The sequence below is a fragment of the Hylobates moloch genome, unplaced genomic scaffold (genome assembly GCF_009828535.3).
Source record: "Hylobates moloch isolate HMO894 unplaced genomic scaffold, HMol_V3 SCAFFOLD_3, whole genome shotgun sequence".
NCBI lineage: Eukaryota > Metazoa > Chordata > Mammalia > Primates > Hylobatidae > Hylobates > Hylobates moloch.
Window position 1 is genome coordinate 41334624 of NW_026652278.1, and position 16074 is coordinate 41350697.

The following is a 16074-nucleotide window of genomic DNA, read 5'->3' on the forward strand; positions in this document are numbered from 1 at the left end:
ACACACACACACACACACACACACACACACACACACACACACACACAAATCAAGACTGCATGAGTCAAAATTACTCCATGAAGTATGAGATGTCAACATTATGAAAATAAAATTTAATAGTGAAAAAGTGATCTGGAAGCCCTGTGAATTTTTACCCTACACATTTTGGAGGACATCACATGGGTTAAAGAAAACACCACAAAATCTCATTTGTTCAGATAATCATTTGAATGTTTACATACATTTTTGGTTATTTATTTATAACTAATTTAATTTACATTTCCTCATATTAACATATCCTCTTTAGTATGTAATCAAATTATGTCAGTGAGAAAAATCCTCATAGTACCTTAATTGAGTTGCTGATTCTGAGAAAACACTAAACATGAACATGTACAAAAGAGGCATTTGAATAAAACAGCATGTGCTTTTTTTTAATATTTGCACAGTTTGATCTTTGCATTTCTGTCTGGAGAAAATATAAACAAAACCCAGGTTTACCATGCTAAGATAATGGTTCATATGACTGCCATAAAAGTAGTACATACAAACAATGAAAACAAATCACATCCTTAGGTTCCGTGATTACCGAGATGATTTCCCCGCCCTAAGTGCTTTATTATATTTCTTAAAAAATATAGGAGCAGCAGCTTATCACAAGTCTCCACAAGTGCATTAATGATGGAATCAAAACAACACAACAGATTCATAAGGATGAGAGAACTGCAGAACAACCAGAAGTCAGTTTTATGCTTCTTCTTGTTCTGGATAATTCAGAATTTTGCGGTGTGCCTGTCGTAAATATTGCTGCTGTTTGAAGTAAACTTTAAATGCTCCTTTTATGGCAACAAACGCAATTCCACCCTAAAATAAAAAGGAAAATTAGCTTTTTATAATGCAGATTTAGAGAAACATAGTAATAAAAATAATTTTATTTAGATCACAAAAGACAGGCTTTGATGCTAAACTAATTCAGATGACTGCAAATGAAACAGTTTTCTTTTTCTACTAGGAGATGAGATAGGGAGAGAGACAGACTATACACTATTACTACAGGTAACAGAGGACAGAGATGCCTTCTCCATTATCCTTTCTGACTAGTCTTTCTTCCATGTAGTTCTACATATACTCTGATATACAAAGAAGAATGCTAGGGCACTATGTGCAGACTGCCACTGTTGGGAGCAAGAAAGGCCAAAGGGATCGTGACCAACTCAGCATTCCACTGGAGGCTATATGACCAAACAGCAAACTGTTTATCATGAATGCAGGATGTGAGCAAACTCACACTGCGCCTGCCACCAAATGATTTGCTGGGGGCCATCACTCCCTAGCGCAGGGCTCCTTGAAGTTATCTACTGGGAAATCTAGCGCCTACTGTTCGAAGGATGCAGTCTCGCAAGCCTGCTGTGAACCAAACTGCCAACTGGACTGACAATTACCCGACAATCATCCCTGCTTCTCACTATCTCTTTTGCCTAATAAATACAGAGGGCTGTGTAAAGCTCAGGGCCCTTGTCCACTAGAGGCAAGGTGCCCCCTGACCCCTTCTTCCAAATATACCCTCTTGTCTTTGTCTTTTATTCCCACGTTTGCCCCCTTTGTTCAGTCCCCCAAGGTCCGTGCAGGTTACATGCCACCAGAGGGGAGAAGTGGGAGTAACAATAATAGCAAACAACATGAGTGCTTAGTATATGCTAGTACTTATACAATCCTCACAATAATCCTGATTATTACCATCACCATACTACAGGAACAAAAAGTCCAGACATTTGATTTAGATTTCACAGCACAACAATTTCTGTGATGGGATTTGAACCAGGTGGTCTGATCGTAAAGCACTGTAATCCCACTGGCAAGAGGGACAGGTGTGATGATTCATGCATATGCCAGGAGAGAAAGCACCTACAACATAGTTCCAAAAGGCCAGAACTGCTGCAGTGGTTTCTCCTCTTTTTATTTCCACTCAAGCTATTGAGGCTCAAATAGAGGCTTAATGCATAGGAGCCACAGACTAAATATTTATACAGTTCCCCACCTTTTAAAAACAAATACACTTTATTCTCTTTTGCAAGGTAATATAAGTAATGTTAAAGCCATCTTACCAAGATTGTCCTTTGTAAATTAGAGTTAACACTACTGAACATCAATTTACCAACTATTGTCGCAATAGTAGGAAAGACAAGGGCTCCACACAAGATTCGAGTAGCAGAGACATGATCTGCTAAAGGATTAGCCTCAGCTGGAATTCGAGGAACAGGACAACCTATCCCTAGAGGAAAAAAATGCAGTGCGTTAGTGCTAATAAATCAGAAGAGTTAGATTATCTTCAAACATGGCTAAAAAAGCATGTTATTGTTCTTCTATAAGATCAATTTGGTATGCAGTTTACAACCATAGTTCAGTGCCTTACCTGGAAATATACTATTTAAAATTTGTAGTTTATTCGAGTATTTGCGCCACAGTCTAAGCACATAGTCCTCCCAGCGAATCATCTTGCCTAATATCAGCATGACAGGAATAGTAGGAAGTCCAATTAAAAGGAATAAAGGATCAGCTCTCTCCATAACATCCAGACCTTCTTTATGACCTACAACCTGTGAAACAGATAGCATATGTTAGAATTACTTCTTTTTCAAATGAGGTGTTGCATGTTAAGCTCTATTTTTTTAATAGAAAATGCTTAATTTCAAAAGAATACACAGAAATAAAAAGTTTAAAAAATAAGCTGGAAAGCTATCAGTCCTGATTTATTTATAAGAAATGTCTCATTCAAGGGAAAAACAAAGTTCCCAAGCCATTTCATACCACACAGGAATAAAAATTAAAATGGCTGACCCAGATTGATTACATTACAATAGAGGGGCGAGGACCTCTGATTGTTGCTTCTATTCCTTTATTTGATGTGGTTAGACTGGGCTACGGAACTGGGATATAATTCTAAGTCCTATTTGTCTTCCAGCAAAACAACTGTTTTCCTGATCTTCCTTCTAGGAGATTAAGCATAGCCAGCCAAGAGGTAGGACTGGCCTTCAAGAGATGGCCTGAAAGCTCATTTCTCTTTGGCTCTTTCTCCTTACTTAGTGGTGTGTAAGACAGGGTGTGATGTCTCTGGCTGGCTAAGTGTCTACCCTACAGACCTAACCCTCCTTAAGTGCACTTCCAAGGTCTAGAATTGAGGGACTGTAGCAGGAGGTCCAGTTTTGGTTACAGATCCCAGGCATTTTCCCAATTCAGGAACTCTAGGGCACCCTATCTATGGGGGTAATGAAGCTAATACCATCTTTTCCTTACCCTATCCTAGTCTTGGGGCTATTTCTAAATTGGTGTAGATCCCAGAAGGCAAGAAATACAAAATTGGCATTTGTGAATTTCTACCTTTTCCCTCTCTCCAAAATGCTTTTCACTTCCACATCAATCTTGGCCTTAAATTTACCTCTTCTTGTTGTTGTTTTTGAGACAGAGTCTCGCTGTGTTGCCCAGGCTGGAGTGCAGTGGTATGATCTTGGCTCACTGCAACCTCCAGCTCCTGGATTCAAGCGATTCTTCTGCCTTAGCGTCCCGAGTAGCTGGGATTACAGGGGCACGCCACCATGCCCAGCTAATTTTTGTATTTTTAGTAGAGATGAGGTTACACCATGTTGGCCAGGTTGGTCTCCAACTCCTGACCTCCGGTGATCTGCCTGCCCCGGCCTCCCAAAGTGCTGGGATTACAGGCATGAGCCACCGTGCCTGGCCAAAAATTTTTTTTGTTGTTTTTTGAGACGGAGTTTTTTGCTCTTGTTGCCCAGGCTGGAGTGAAATGGTGCGATCTCGGCTCACTGCAGCCTCTGCCTCCCAGGTTCAAGCGATTCTCCTGCCTCAGCTTTTCGAGTAGCTGGGATTACAGGTGTGCACCTCTACGCCCAGCTAATTTTTGTATTTTTAGTGGAGACGGGGTTTCTCCATGTTGGTCAGGCTGATCTCGAACTCCCGACCTCAGGTGATCCACCCGCCTCGGCCTCTGAAAGTGCTGGGATTACAGGCGTGAGCCACTGCGCCCGGCCCCAAAAATGTTTTATAAAAGTGTGTGGAGAGGACCAAATTTGAGCTATGGATATAGTCCAGATTTCTACTTGGTTAATTTATCTAACTAAGATGTAATATTAAAGGGCAGGAGGCTAGCCTCTTCCTAATGGTCAATAATGTCATTGAATTTGATATTCTTCTGTGTCTCCAGGTAGAACTTAACAACTTCCTATCTTGCATGTGGAAGGTGATCCTTTTGAGTTGCCCTAAAGTGAAATGGTCTGGTTTATGATATTTCATAAACCCCAATTCCATAATGGTAGCAAAAGTTAGCTGGCCATGACTGTTTTACCTATAATTATTTCCCAGGAAATTTCTTTTTTTTTTTTTTGAGACGGAGTCTCCCGCTGTCGCCCAGGCTAGAGTGCAGTGGCGCGACCTCGGCTCACTGCAAGCTCCGCCTCCCGGGTTCACGCCATTCTCCTGCCTCAGCCTCTCCGAGTAGCTGGGACTACAGGCGCCCGCCACCACGCCCGGCTAATTTTTTTGTATTTTTAGTAGAGACGGGGTTTCACCGTGGTCTCGATCTCCTGACCTCGTGATCCGCCCGCCTCGGCCTCCCAAAGTGCTGGGATTACAAGCGTGAGCCACCGAGCCCAGCCGAGGAAATTTCTTTTCCCTTCCTTCCTTCCTTCCTTCCTTCCTTCCTTCCTTCCTTCCTTCCTTCCTTCCTTCCTTCCTTCCTTCCTTTCGATCTATCTATCTATCTATCTATCTATCTATCTATCTATCTATCTATCTATCTAAGCTATCTATCTATCTATCTGAGACAGAGTTTCAGTCTTGGCACGATCTTGGCTCACTGCAACCTCCACCTCCTGAGTTCAAGCTATTCTTCTGCCTCAACCTCCCGAGTAGATGGGATTACAGGCACGTGCCACCACACCTGGCTACTTTTTTGTATTTTTAGTAGAAATGGGGTTTCACCACATTAGCCAGGTTGGTCTCGAACTCCTGACCTCAGGTGATCTGCCTACCTTGGCCCCCCAAAGTGCTGGGATTATAGGCGTGACCCACTGCGCCTGGCCAGGAAATTCCTTTAAAGAAAAAAAAGACAGGGTCTTGCTACGTTTCCCAGGTTGGCTTTGTACTCCTGGGCTCAAGCAATCTTCCCACCTCACCCTTCTGAGTAGCTAGAACTACAGATGAGTGCCACCATGTCCGGCTAAGAAATTCTATTTTTATATTACTAAAAATTTCAATATAATGATCACTCTAACATTATAACTAAATATGATTAAATATTCTCAAAGTGTTAGCAAATACATTCAGAATATTTGAAAAAAAATCCTTTGTTGGGTTATGTGTCCTTTTTTTGGGTTTAGAAATATAAAGGTGAGTGAATATTCAGGTATAGACTAGAGTGAGCAAGAGGAAGTTTGTTTCTCATGGGTAGCAGCAAAAACCTTATAAGGTGTTTAAGAATAAGGAAACAAAAAGGAAGTAGGGGTTGGGCACTGTGACTCACAGTTGTAATCCTAGCACTTTGGGAGGCTGAGGCAGGCGGATCACCTGAGGTCAGGAGTTTGAGACCAGTCTGGCCAACATGGTGAAATCCCGTTTCTATTAAAAATACAAGGCAGGCGTGGTGGTGGTCATCTGTAATCCCAACTACTCGGGAGGCTGAAGCAGGAGAATTGCTTGAACCCAACAGGTGGAGGTTGCAGCGAGCTGAGATTGCACCAGCCTGAGCAACAAGAGTGAAACTCCATCTCAAAAAAAAAAAAAAGAAGGAAATAGGGCAAAGAGTGAGCAAAGGCCCAGTATTTCACTTGTTACAACTGAAGTGAAGAGAGATGCCCCATGCTCAAGCAAGTTAGAAGTGGGATAAGGCTCATCATTCACACATGCATTCATTCATTCAACTGAATAATGATTTTGTGCTGGGGCTAAAATGGCAGGTTAAACAGATGTCTTTTGAAAGTGAGAGAAAATCAAACCAAACAAGTGTGCAAATATATATACTGTGAAGAAATAAGGTAGTATAACACCTGCAGTACACCACCTGCTAAAATAGTCATACTCAGGGGCAATAAATGAAAGGTGATTAAGCAATGGGCCTGATTTAATTTTGGCCAATACAAAGTCAGTGAACCTGTGTGTAATCACATACATTCTGCTTTCTTGTCCCAAGATTTAAAAACATTATTTTTAAGACTTCAATTTTGGGGTAAGATCCAGGAATTATATAGAATGTCTAAGAATTTGTTATCTATGTATAAAATAAAGGCCTGGCTGGGCACAGTGGCTCACGCCAGTAATCCAAGCACTTTGGGAGGCTGAGGTAGGTGGGTAGCTTGAGTCTAGGAGTTTGAGACTGGCCTGGGCAACATGGTGAAACCCTGTCTCTATAAAAAATACAAAAATTACCAGCTGCGCAGGAGGCTGAGGTGGGAGGATCACCTGAGCCCAGGGAGTTTGAGGATGCGGTGAGCTGTGACTGTGCCACTGCATTCCACCCTGGGTAACAGAGTGAGACTCTGTCTCAAAAAAAAAAAGAAAGAAAAACAAAAGACCTATAGAATTGCAGGTTTAGAGAAAAATAATTTTTTGTTTTTGTTTTTCCTGCAGAAGGGCTAAAAGCTAGATCTTCATATCTAGGTAGGCCTGCAGTTCATTGCTGCTGAAAGGCTAAGAGTTTTAATTAAGGTCTGAGCTTTTAAAGTACTATTAGAATCCTACATTAATTAATTAATTAGAGACAGAGTCTTGCTCTGTCGCCCAAGCTGGAGTGCAATCTTGGCTCACTACAACCTCTGCCTCCCAGGTTCAAGCGATTCTCACGCCTCAGCATCCGGAGTAGCTGGGAATACAGCCACTATGCCTAATTTTTTCTTTGTATTTTTGGTAGAGATGGGGTTTCATCACATTGGCCAGGCTGGTCTCCAACTCCTGGCCTCAAGGGGTCTGCCTGCCTCAGCTTCCCAAAGTGCTGGGATTACAGGCATGAGCTACAGCACCTGGCCAGAATCCTAAGAAGAAGATGAAACAGTGATGAAATAACAGGGTTTTTTTTTTTTTTTAAACTCAGAATTAAGGATAAGTAAGTACTGTAATTAAGAATGGGCAATGCTAATGGGGGCTGTCTTTGCACTAGAGGCAAAAATGGGAACTAGGCTAAATATTAAGGTTCCACTGTTCCAGGATAAAATGTTCCAGCTGCCTCTGGGACCAGGCTTCACTTAAGGAGCCAAGGGACAGGAGTCCTAATGCTTTTTCTCTGCTGTGTGGCACTGGACATGTAAACTCTCCAAACCAGTAAACTAGGAATAATTTATAATAATAATCTATGTCATAAAATTGTTGCAAGGGTTAAATGCATCAGTGCTAGGTGTTCAATCCAGTGCCAGGAAAAAAAAATAATTGTGTTGTCTTTTCAATAAAAATGCAAGAGGAAGGTCCTATTCAAGTTCCCCACAACTAAAAAGTATTGATTCTATGACAGGTCCATGGAGAAGGAAAGAAAATAAACGGGAAAATAACAGTGATCTGATTCCTTAATTTGGTTTACTTGTACTGCAGGGTTGTTAAGGAACCAGAGAAAAATAATCAAGTGTTAAAAGGCAAACCCTAAATACTACTGATGGTGTAGAGGGGCACATTCTCTATCATATGTGCTCAGGAAGGTAAAAGTTATCTTCCCAATACTCTTAAATCACACAACACTACCTACCTACTGTCATAGCTAGTTTCATTTCTGGGCTAAAAAAAAAAAAAAAAAACTTTTCAAGTGAGACAGTACATGTGAAGGTTATTTCTAAATGGTAACACATAATATATGTGTACTATAGTTTTTGCTTCCTTGCTTATTTCATTCTACCAATTCAAATTATTTCCTTTAAGGGTTAGCTCAAGACTTTTCTCATAATTTCAAATCAAATGATCTTTCACTTTTACTAAATTAAAATATTGTTTATATAGTCTTCTGCCCTCTTATCACATTTATTTAACCTGTAACTGTTCTCCAGTGGTTTCATTTATGAACATCTTGTCTTGGACTATATCCCTTGATGCTGGGGATCAGAGTTTTCAATTTATTTGTGTTTTAACAAGTGCCACTTTAACAAGTGCCCCATTAATTATCAAAATTCTTTTAACATTGTGCCAATCTAAAAGCCTTTCTTAAAAAAGAGCCATCTCACTTCTTATGGTCAATAAAGTCTTAAGAAAATCACTCAATCTCATTTGCAAAATATATATATCTATATAATGTATTTGTACATTAAATAACATATAATCTGCTCTAAGTTTCTATGTCTTTCTCGGTCTTAGTAAATCATCCTGATCCTCCCTCCTCAGGTGATGTACTAATACTCATTATTTGAACTGGTCACATAAAAAACATAAAGACTGCTGGGCACAGTGGCTCACACCTGTAATCCGAGCACTTTGGGAGGCAGAGGCAGGCAGATCATCTAAGGTCAGGAGTTCCAGACCAGCCTGACCAATATGGTGAAACCCCACCTCTACTAAAAAGACAAAATTAGCTGGGCGTGGTGGCACATGCCTGTAATCCCAGCTACTCAGGAGGCTGAGGCAGGAGAATCGCTTGAACCCAGAAGGCGGAGGTTGCGGTGAGCTGAGATCACGCCACTGCACTCCAGCCTGGGCAACAAGAGCGAAACTCCGTCTCAAACAAAAAAACACACAAAAACAAAACCACAAAGATTTATGAAACCCTTTAATGTGTTAGTTTCTATGTAGATGCTGTAACACGGAATACAGAAGCATAAAATGGACTCTGCTTTCAAGGAAATTACCTCCTAACAGGAAAAATAAGGCCTAAAAACAAGAAAAGTTAAACAGATAATCTATATAAGAAATGTCACTTCAGCCGGGCGCGGTGGCTCACGCTTGTAATCCCAGCACTTTGGGAGGCCGAGGCGGGCGGATCACGAGGTCAGGAGATCGAGACCACAGTGAAACCCCGTCTCTACTAAAAATACAAAAAATTAGCCGGGCGTGGTGGCGGGCGCCTGTAGTCCCAGCTACTCGGAGAGGCTGAGGCAGGAGAATGGCGTGAACCCGGGAGGCGGAGCTTGCAGTGAGCCGAGACTGCGCCACTGCACTCCAGCCTGGGCGACAGAGCGAGACTCCGTCTCAAAAAAAAAAAAAAAAAAAAAAAAAAAAAAAAAAGAAATGTCACTTCATCAGGGCAAACTAGCTGCCATTTGAAGAATAAAAATGTCATGAATGTGGAGGAAGAAGGAATCACAGCAGGCAGGAGTTGCCTGTAAGTTCTATGGAGGAAAGCTAGCTAAGCCTGGAAGGAGGGTTTAGATTTGGATAAGTACACAGAAGACTAGAAGGGCAGGTATTAGGTTGGGAAGGTGACATAAGCCAAAGAACAGAAGTAAAAAACTACACAACATAAGGATGGGTTGGAGGAGACAGCCCAACAGGCCTTAAAGCAGAATGAAGTACGATTACAGAGGACCCTGCGTATCAAATCAGGCTAAAGTTCAAGTCAGTGGTTCTCAAACTTTATTCACTACACTCATGTCAAATGATATTTCACTGTTTGTGATTCATTTCAGTAACTGTATCCATATTTTTGGGATGTTATCATCATTTTATAAGGAAGTCTCATAATACTCTGTCTCACCATGACCATTAATGGAGCAAGCCATAAAGGTTTGACCCTGGCATAGATACATATGCAGTTCCTGGAATATTAGGTAAAATTCCATGCATTCCTTTTTTGTTCATGTAAATTCTAATTTATATTAAAGAAAAGCAAATTATATCATCTATAAACCTAAGTGTGTTCACTACTACAGAGTTACTTAGGAAACACTTAACCAATCTAGATGCTGCTCTTGAAGACTACTAATGGAGATGTTAAGCTGGGGAGTAAGAATTTGAAGGTACTATTTTAAGAGGATTCATTTGGAAGGATGGATTGATAGAAGAACATGAAGTCAGATAAACCAAGAAGGTCCTTTAGCCATCCAGGTATGATGAAGTGACAAGAAGTCAGGTGGTAAAGACTGCGGAAAGGAAGCCACAGATACAAGACATATCAAAATGGAAAAACTGCTTGGATTTGGTCAGTGGACTGAATAGAGGCTATAAAATAGAAAGACTAGGCCAGATGGGCTCACTAGGCTTGTGATCCCAGCACTTTGGGAAGCTGAGGTGGGAGGATCACTTAAGGCCAGAAGGTTGAGACCAGTCTGTACAACACAGCAAGACCCCATCTCTACAAAAAATAAAAAATTAGCTGGGCATAGTGGTGTGTGCCTGTAGTCCCAGCTACTTGGGAGGTTGAGGCAGGAGGATCGTTTGAGCCCAGGAGTAAGGCTGCAGTGAGCCTTGATTGCGCCACTGTACTCCAGCCTTGGTGACAGAGTAAGACTTTGTTTTGTCGGGGGGCGGTTTGTGGGGAGTATTGAAGGAGGTGAAGAGTCAAATGTAATTCTAAAAATGTAGGATGGGCTGGGTGCGGTGGCTCACACCTGTACCTCCAGCACTTTGGGACACTTTGGGAGGCTGAAGCGGGAAGATCACTTGAGCCCAGGAGTTTGAGATCAGCCTTGGCAACATAGTGAGACCCCTCCCACCATCCTTAGAAAAAAGTAGCTCGGTGTGGAGGCACACACCTGTAGTTCCAGCTACTAGGGAGGCTAAGGTGGACAGATGACTGAGCCCAGGAAGTTGAGGCTGCAGTGAGCCATGATTGTGCCACTGCATGCCCAATCTGGGCTATACAGAGCAAGACCTTGTCTCAAAAAAAAAAAAAAAAAAGATGTAAACTATAGATGGGAAAATAGAAACAGAAACAAAGGAATGACGACGGAGAATAAATTTAGGTTTCAAATGGAAGAAATGACAAGTTTGATTTCAATAATTTTGAGTGTGAAGTCACAAGAGATCATTGCAGCACTGGTTTTGAGAAAAGAACAGGACAAAAGACCTGAACACACAAAAAAACTAAGTTGATAGCTGGAAATCTTTAAGAAGAAGGTATAAAAAGAAGAGTCAAGGGCTTGGGACTAAATTTTGAAATTTATGTCTCTCTAATATTCAGCAGCAGTTACTGATTGTAGCACTGTTTTTCTTTTCTTTTTTTAATTTTTATTTTTGACCACTTATCCAAGTTCTATGTAGCACTGTTTTTTTTGAGATGGAGTCTCGTTCTGTTGCCTAGGCTGGAGTGCAGTGGTGTGATCCTGGCTCACTGCAACCTCCGGCTCCTGGGTTCAAGCAATTCTCCTGCCTCAGCCTCCTGAGTAGCTGGGATTACAGGAGCCTGCCACCACTCCCACCTAATTTTTGTATTTTTAGTAGAGATGGGGTTTCACCATGTTTGCCAGGCTAGTCTAGAACTCCTGACCTCAGGTGATCCACCTGCCTCGGCCTCCCGAAGTGCTGGGATTGCAAGCTATGCAGCATTGTTTTTATAGCAAAACATTGGACTAACTAAACGTCTATCCACAAGAGACAAGTTGATTAGTAAATGGCTATAATTCTATAGATAGAATGTTAAGCACATTTCTGCATACTCATATGAAATGATCTCTAAGATTCACTACGAAAAAAGGGAGATACAGCTATAATATGCTCCTTATTGGGTAGAGAAAAAGTGGGGGAAGTAATATTTAGAAAGAACATGAGAATGTTATTTCTTATTCAAAATAATACACTTTTAAATGTCTAACAAAAAATGTTTTAATAGATCTTCACACCAAGTAATATCACTATATAGGTAAAATAGTGAACCTGCATCACTGTCACTGCTCCATAAGTCACAGCTGTCCAATAGATAGAGCCGACCATTATTCCTGCTGCAGCAAATGGACAGGCTTTTGAGATCAGTCTGTCTGCAAGATCCAAGACGTAAACCACTGGACCTATAACACAAAGAAAAGAAGTAAAGGTTCAACACAGGGTGAACTTTTAAAATGACTTGTTTGATATTTGCTATAGATCTAAAATATGTTCCCCCCAACAAGAGACAGAGTCTCACTGTCATCCAGATTATAGTGCAGTGGCATGATCATAGCTCACTATAGCCTCAAACTTCTGGGTTCAAGTGATCCTCTTGCCTTGGTCTCCCAAAATGTTGGGATTACAGGCATGAGCTACTACACTCAGCCTAAAATACTTTCATGAAGTTGGATGTTTTGATGCTTTAGAAATAACTGTTATAAATTTGATGGGAACTCAGACTAGAATAGTTCAGAATTTCTCAGTCATTTGCACAAATAGCTAAATATTACTTCATAAATTCTCGTAAACAGCCTCCTCAAATTATCTCTATTATTGAACCTAAAATTAGAGTCTCAAATATAGTTGCTTCTTATAAAGGAAATAGTCCTCTCACTTTCGTCTCTTAATCATACTGACCACGGCAGAGTGAAATGGTCATTTCAGCTTGCTTTTTCCATCAAATTCCTGGCAACAATTAGATTCTCTCATATTTGGTAAGAATATCATTTCTCTGACTTCACTCACTGTATACCTTGATACAGTATATAAAGGTAACCAGGGCCATTTTCTTGTATTTATATAAAGTCAATTTATCTCTCTTTGATTTTCAATATGCTATATTTAATTGAATGTTATTCTCTAACAAATTTCTTTTTATGATTATGAAGCCAGTTTTTATAGCATTCCAACAGCTGTATGTGCCAATTATATTCTATTATTATATGCTTACTCTGAAATCTGACTACTACTTCCTTCTGAAAGTTATTTGGAAAAGCAGCATTTGGAGGTATTCTGACTGCCACTAAGCCCAGTATAATTTAGCTCCAGAATTTTCCAGAAGAATGGAACGGTCTCAGCCCTGATTTAAAGGCCAAATATAACTGAATATCTAAGTTTATTTATTTATTATTTTTATTTTTTTTTTTGAGATGGAGTCTCACTCTGTCGCCCAGGCTGGAGTTCAATGCTGCGATCTCGGCTCACTGCAACCTCCGCCTCTTGGGTTCAAGCGATTTTCCCGCCTCAGCGTCCTGAGCAGCTGGGATTACATGCGTCTGCCACCATGCCCAGCTAATTTTTGTATTTTTAGTAGAGACGGGGTTTCACCATGTTAGTCAGGTTGGTCTCGAACTCTTGACCTCAGGTGATCCACCCGCCTCAGCCTCCCAAAGTGCTGGGATTACAGGTGTGAGCCACTGCACCTGGCCAGCTATTTATTTTTGAGACGGAGTCTCACTGTGTCACCCAGCCTGGGGTGCAATGGTGGGATCTTGGCTCACTGCACCCTCCGCCTCCTGGGCTCAAGTGATCCTTCTGCCTCAGCCTCCCAGGTAGCTGGGATTACAGGCGTGCGCCACCACGCCCAACTAATTTTTGTATTTTTAGTAGAGATGGGGTTTCACTCTGTTGGCCAGGTTGGTCTCGAACTCCTGATCTCAGGTGATCCACCCACCTCGGCCTCCAAAAGTGCTGGGATTACAGGCATGAGTCACTCACTGCATCTGGCCCTAAGTTTATTTTTTTAATTTAATTTTTAACTTTTTTTTTTTTTTTTTGAGACAGTTTTGCTTTGTTGCCCAGGCCGGAGTGCAGTGGCGCAATTTCGGCTCACTACAACCTCCGCCTCCTGGGTTCAAGTGATTCTCCTGTCTCAGCCTCCTGAGTAGCTGAAATTACAGGTGTGTGTGAGCTACCAAAAAAATATGAAAACTTCTTAGAAATGTGTAAGAATTATTACCTACCTTCTGGGAGCTTATAATCTAAAGGTAGCTGCTATACACAAAAAGTTTATTTTCCCTATACAAATAAATTAACATAGGACTCTGATGATAAAATAATTAAACATGTAAGAACAAAGCATCCATCTATGGAGCCTCTGATCAAGACTCCCTGCTGATCACTGGAGCCAATAATATCGCTATGTCACTGTATGAAGACAGACTATACATTGTAAAGTAGAGAGAACATTAGAAGAGATGTCAAAGGACCTGTCATTTATAATATGTATAGCATATTTATTACTGTCAAGCTCTAACTTACATAACATTTAAAACAATGATAAGGCATCTTTTGGGACCAGAGAGATGAAATAAGTCTAATTTAGTGCACACCAACTCTACATCCTCTAATAACAGTTAGCATTTCTTGAAGGTCTATATGAGACTGTGTGCTGTGCCACAGGCATTATTACATGCATCATTATTTAATCTCAGAATATAGTGCTGAATTCTCAAAACATACAAATTTGCTGGGTTAAGTTTATAACTCCTTCAGAAAGCACAATAAAAGTCATCTCAGTCACCAAAGATCCCTCAAATGCTGGTAGTAGAAGTTAAAGACCGTAAGTATATGTAAAACCTCAGCACTTCAACCTTCGTATTGTTGATAATCCGATTTTTTTCTTTTTTGTTTTTTTTTTGAGACACGGTCTTGCTCTGTCACCCACACTAGAGTACAGTGGCATGATTATGGCTCACTGCAGCCTTGACCTCCCCAGCTCAAGCGAGCCTCCCACCTCAGCCCCCTAAGTAGCTGGAACTACAGATGTGCACCACCATGCTTGGCTAATTTTATTTATTTAAATTTTTTTTCTTTTTTTTTTTTTTTGGTAGAGATGGGGTCTCCCTGTGTTGCCCAGGCTGGTCTGAACTCCTAGACTCAAGCAATCCTCCCACTTCAGTTTCCCAAAGTGCTAGGATTACAGGCATGTGCCACCATGCCTGGCCTGGTAATTTTTTAATCAGAAAACTGAAGCCGTAAGAGAACATTTACCGACGCTCTCCAGCACATGTACCCATCAACCAATATTCCACCTATCTGAAGTCAGTCCCCTCACTTATGCACTAGATGATCCTATCCCCTCACCAACTCAAAACCACAGCTCCAGCAATTCTCTCCCACTCTCCTACATAATTTCTCCCTACTCTTTACTGGATCCTCATCAAACAAGCGTGCTATTATTTCTTCTGTGTTAAAAAAAAAATTAAAACCAAATTCTTTTCTCGAGCCTTTTTGCCCCACTGCTTCATTTCATTGTTCCTTTTGCAACAAAATTCCCCAGAAGAATTGTATGTTTGGTTTTTTTTTTTTTTTTTGAGACGGAGTTTTGCTCTTGTTGCCCAGGGTGGAATGCAATGGCATGATCTCGGCTCACTGCTGCAACCTCTGCCTCCTGGGTTCAAGCAATTCTCCTGCCTCAGCCTCCTGAGTGGCTGGGATTACAGTTATGTGACACCACGCTTGGCTAATTTTGTATTTTTAGTAGAGAAAGAGTTTCTCCATGTTTGTCAGATTGCTCTTGAACTCCCGACTTCAGGTGATCCGCCCGCTTCAGCCTCCCGAACTGCTGGGATTACAGGTGTGAGCCACTGCTCCCGGCCCTCTATCTCTCTCCTTAGTTTTGAATCCACTCTACCAAAACTGCTTATCAAGGTCACTAACAACCTCCATTTAGCCAAATCTAATCTCAGTTTTCCTCTTCTTTGGCCTATCCAGAACTTTTTTTTTTTTTTTTTTTTTTTGAGACAGAGTCTCACTCTGTCACCCAAGTGGGAGTGCAATGGCATCATCTTGGCTCACTGTAATTTCCGCCTCCTGGGCTCAAGCAGTCCTCTGCTTCAGTCTCCCAAGTAGCTGGGACTACAGGTGTGCACCACCACGCCTGGCTAACCTTTGTATTTTTTGCAGAGATGAGGTTTCGCCACGTTGCCTAGGCTGGTCTCAAATTCTTAGGCTCAAGCGATCTGCCCATCTTGGCCTTCCAAAGTGCTGGGATTACAGGAGTGAGCCACTGGGCCAACCCCAGAACATCTCTCGTTTCTCTTTCTATTTCACTACTCAATTTTCAGTCTCCTTTACTGGTTCTTTCTCTTTTTTTCTTTTTCTTTTTAGACATGGAGTCTCACTATTATATTGCCCAGGCTGGCTTCAAACTACTGGCTGAAGTGATCCTCCCATCTAAGCCTCTTGAGTAGCTGAGACTACAGGTGTGTGCTACCATGCCCCTTCCTCTTCTTGACCTCAATGAAGCCCACCCTACGAACCCCCACTTCATCACACTCCCCATTTGATTAC

General features: G+C 41.4%; 1 protein-coding gene across 1 annotated transcript in view; it reads right to left on the minus strand.

Annotated features, from left to right (window-relative positions):
- Positions 1-92: 92 nt before the first annotated feature.
- MARCHF5 (membrane associated ring-CH-type finger 5) overlaps positions 93-16074 on the minus strand; it is a 59505-nt gene continuing 43523 nt past the window's right edge. Inside the window, exons 3-6 of the mRNA XM_032136819.2 lie at positions 11791-11921; positions 2414-2597; positions 2106-2272; positions 93-864 (exon numbers count right to left, since the gene is read on the minus strand). Of these exons, the coding sequence (XP_031992710.1) occupies positions 748-864; positions 2106-2272; positions 2414-2597; positions 11791-11921 (599 nt within the window). The 3' untranslated portion in view covers positions 93-747. The remainder of the gene's footprint in view (positions 865-2105; positions 2273-2413; positions 2598-11790; positions 11922-16074) is intronic.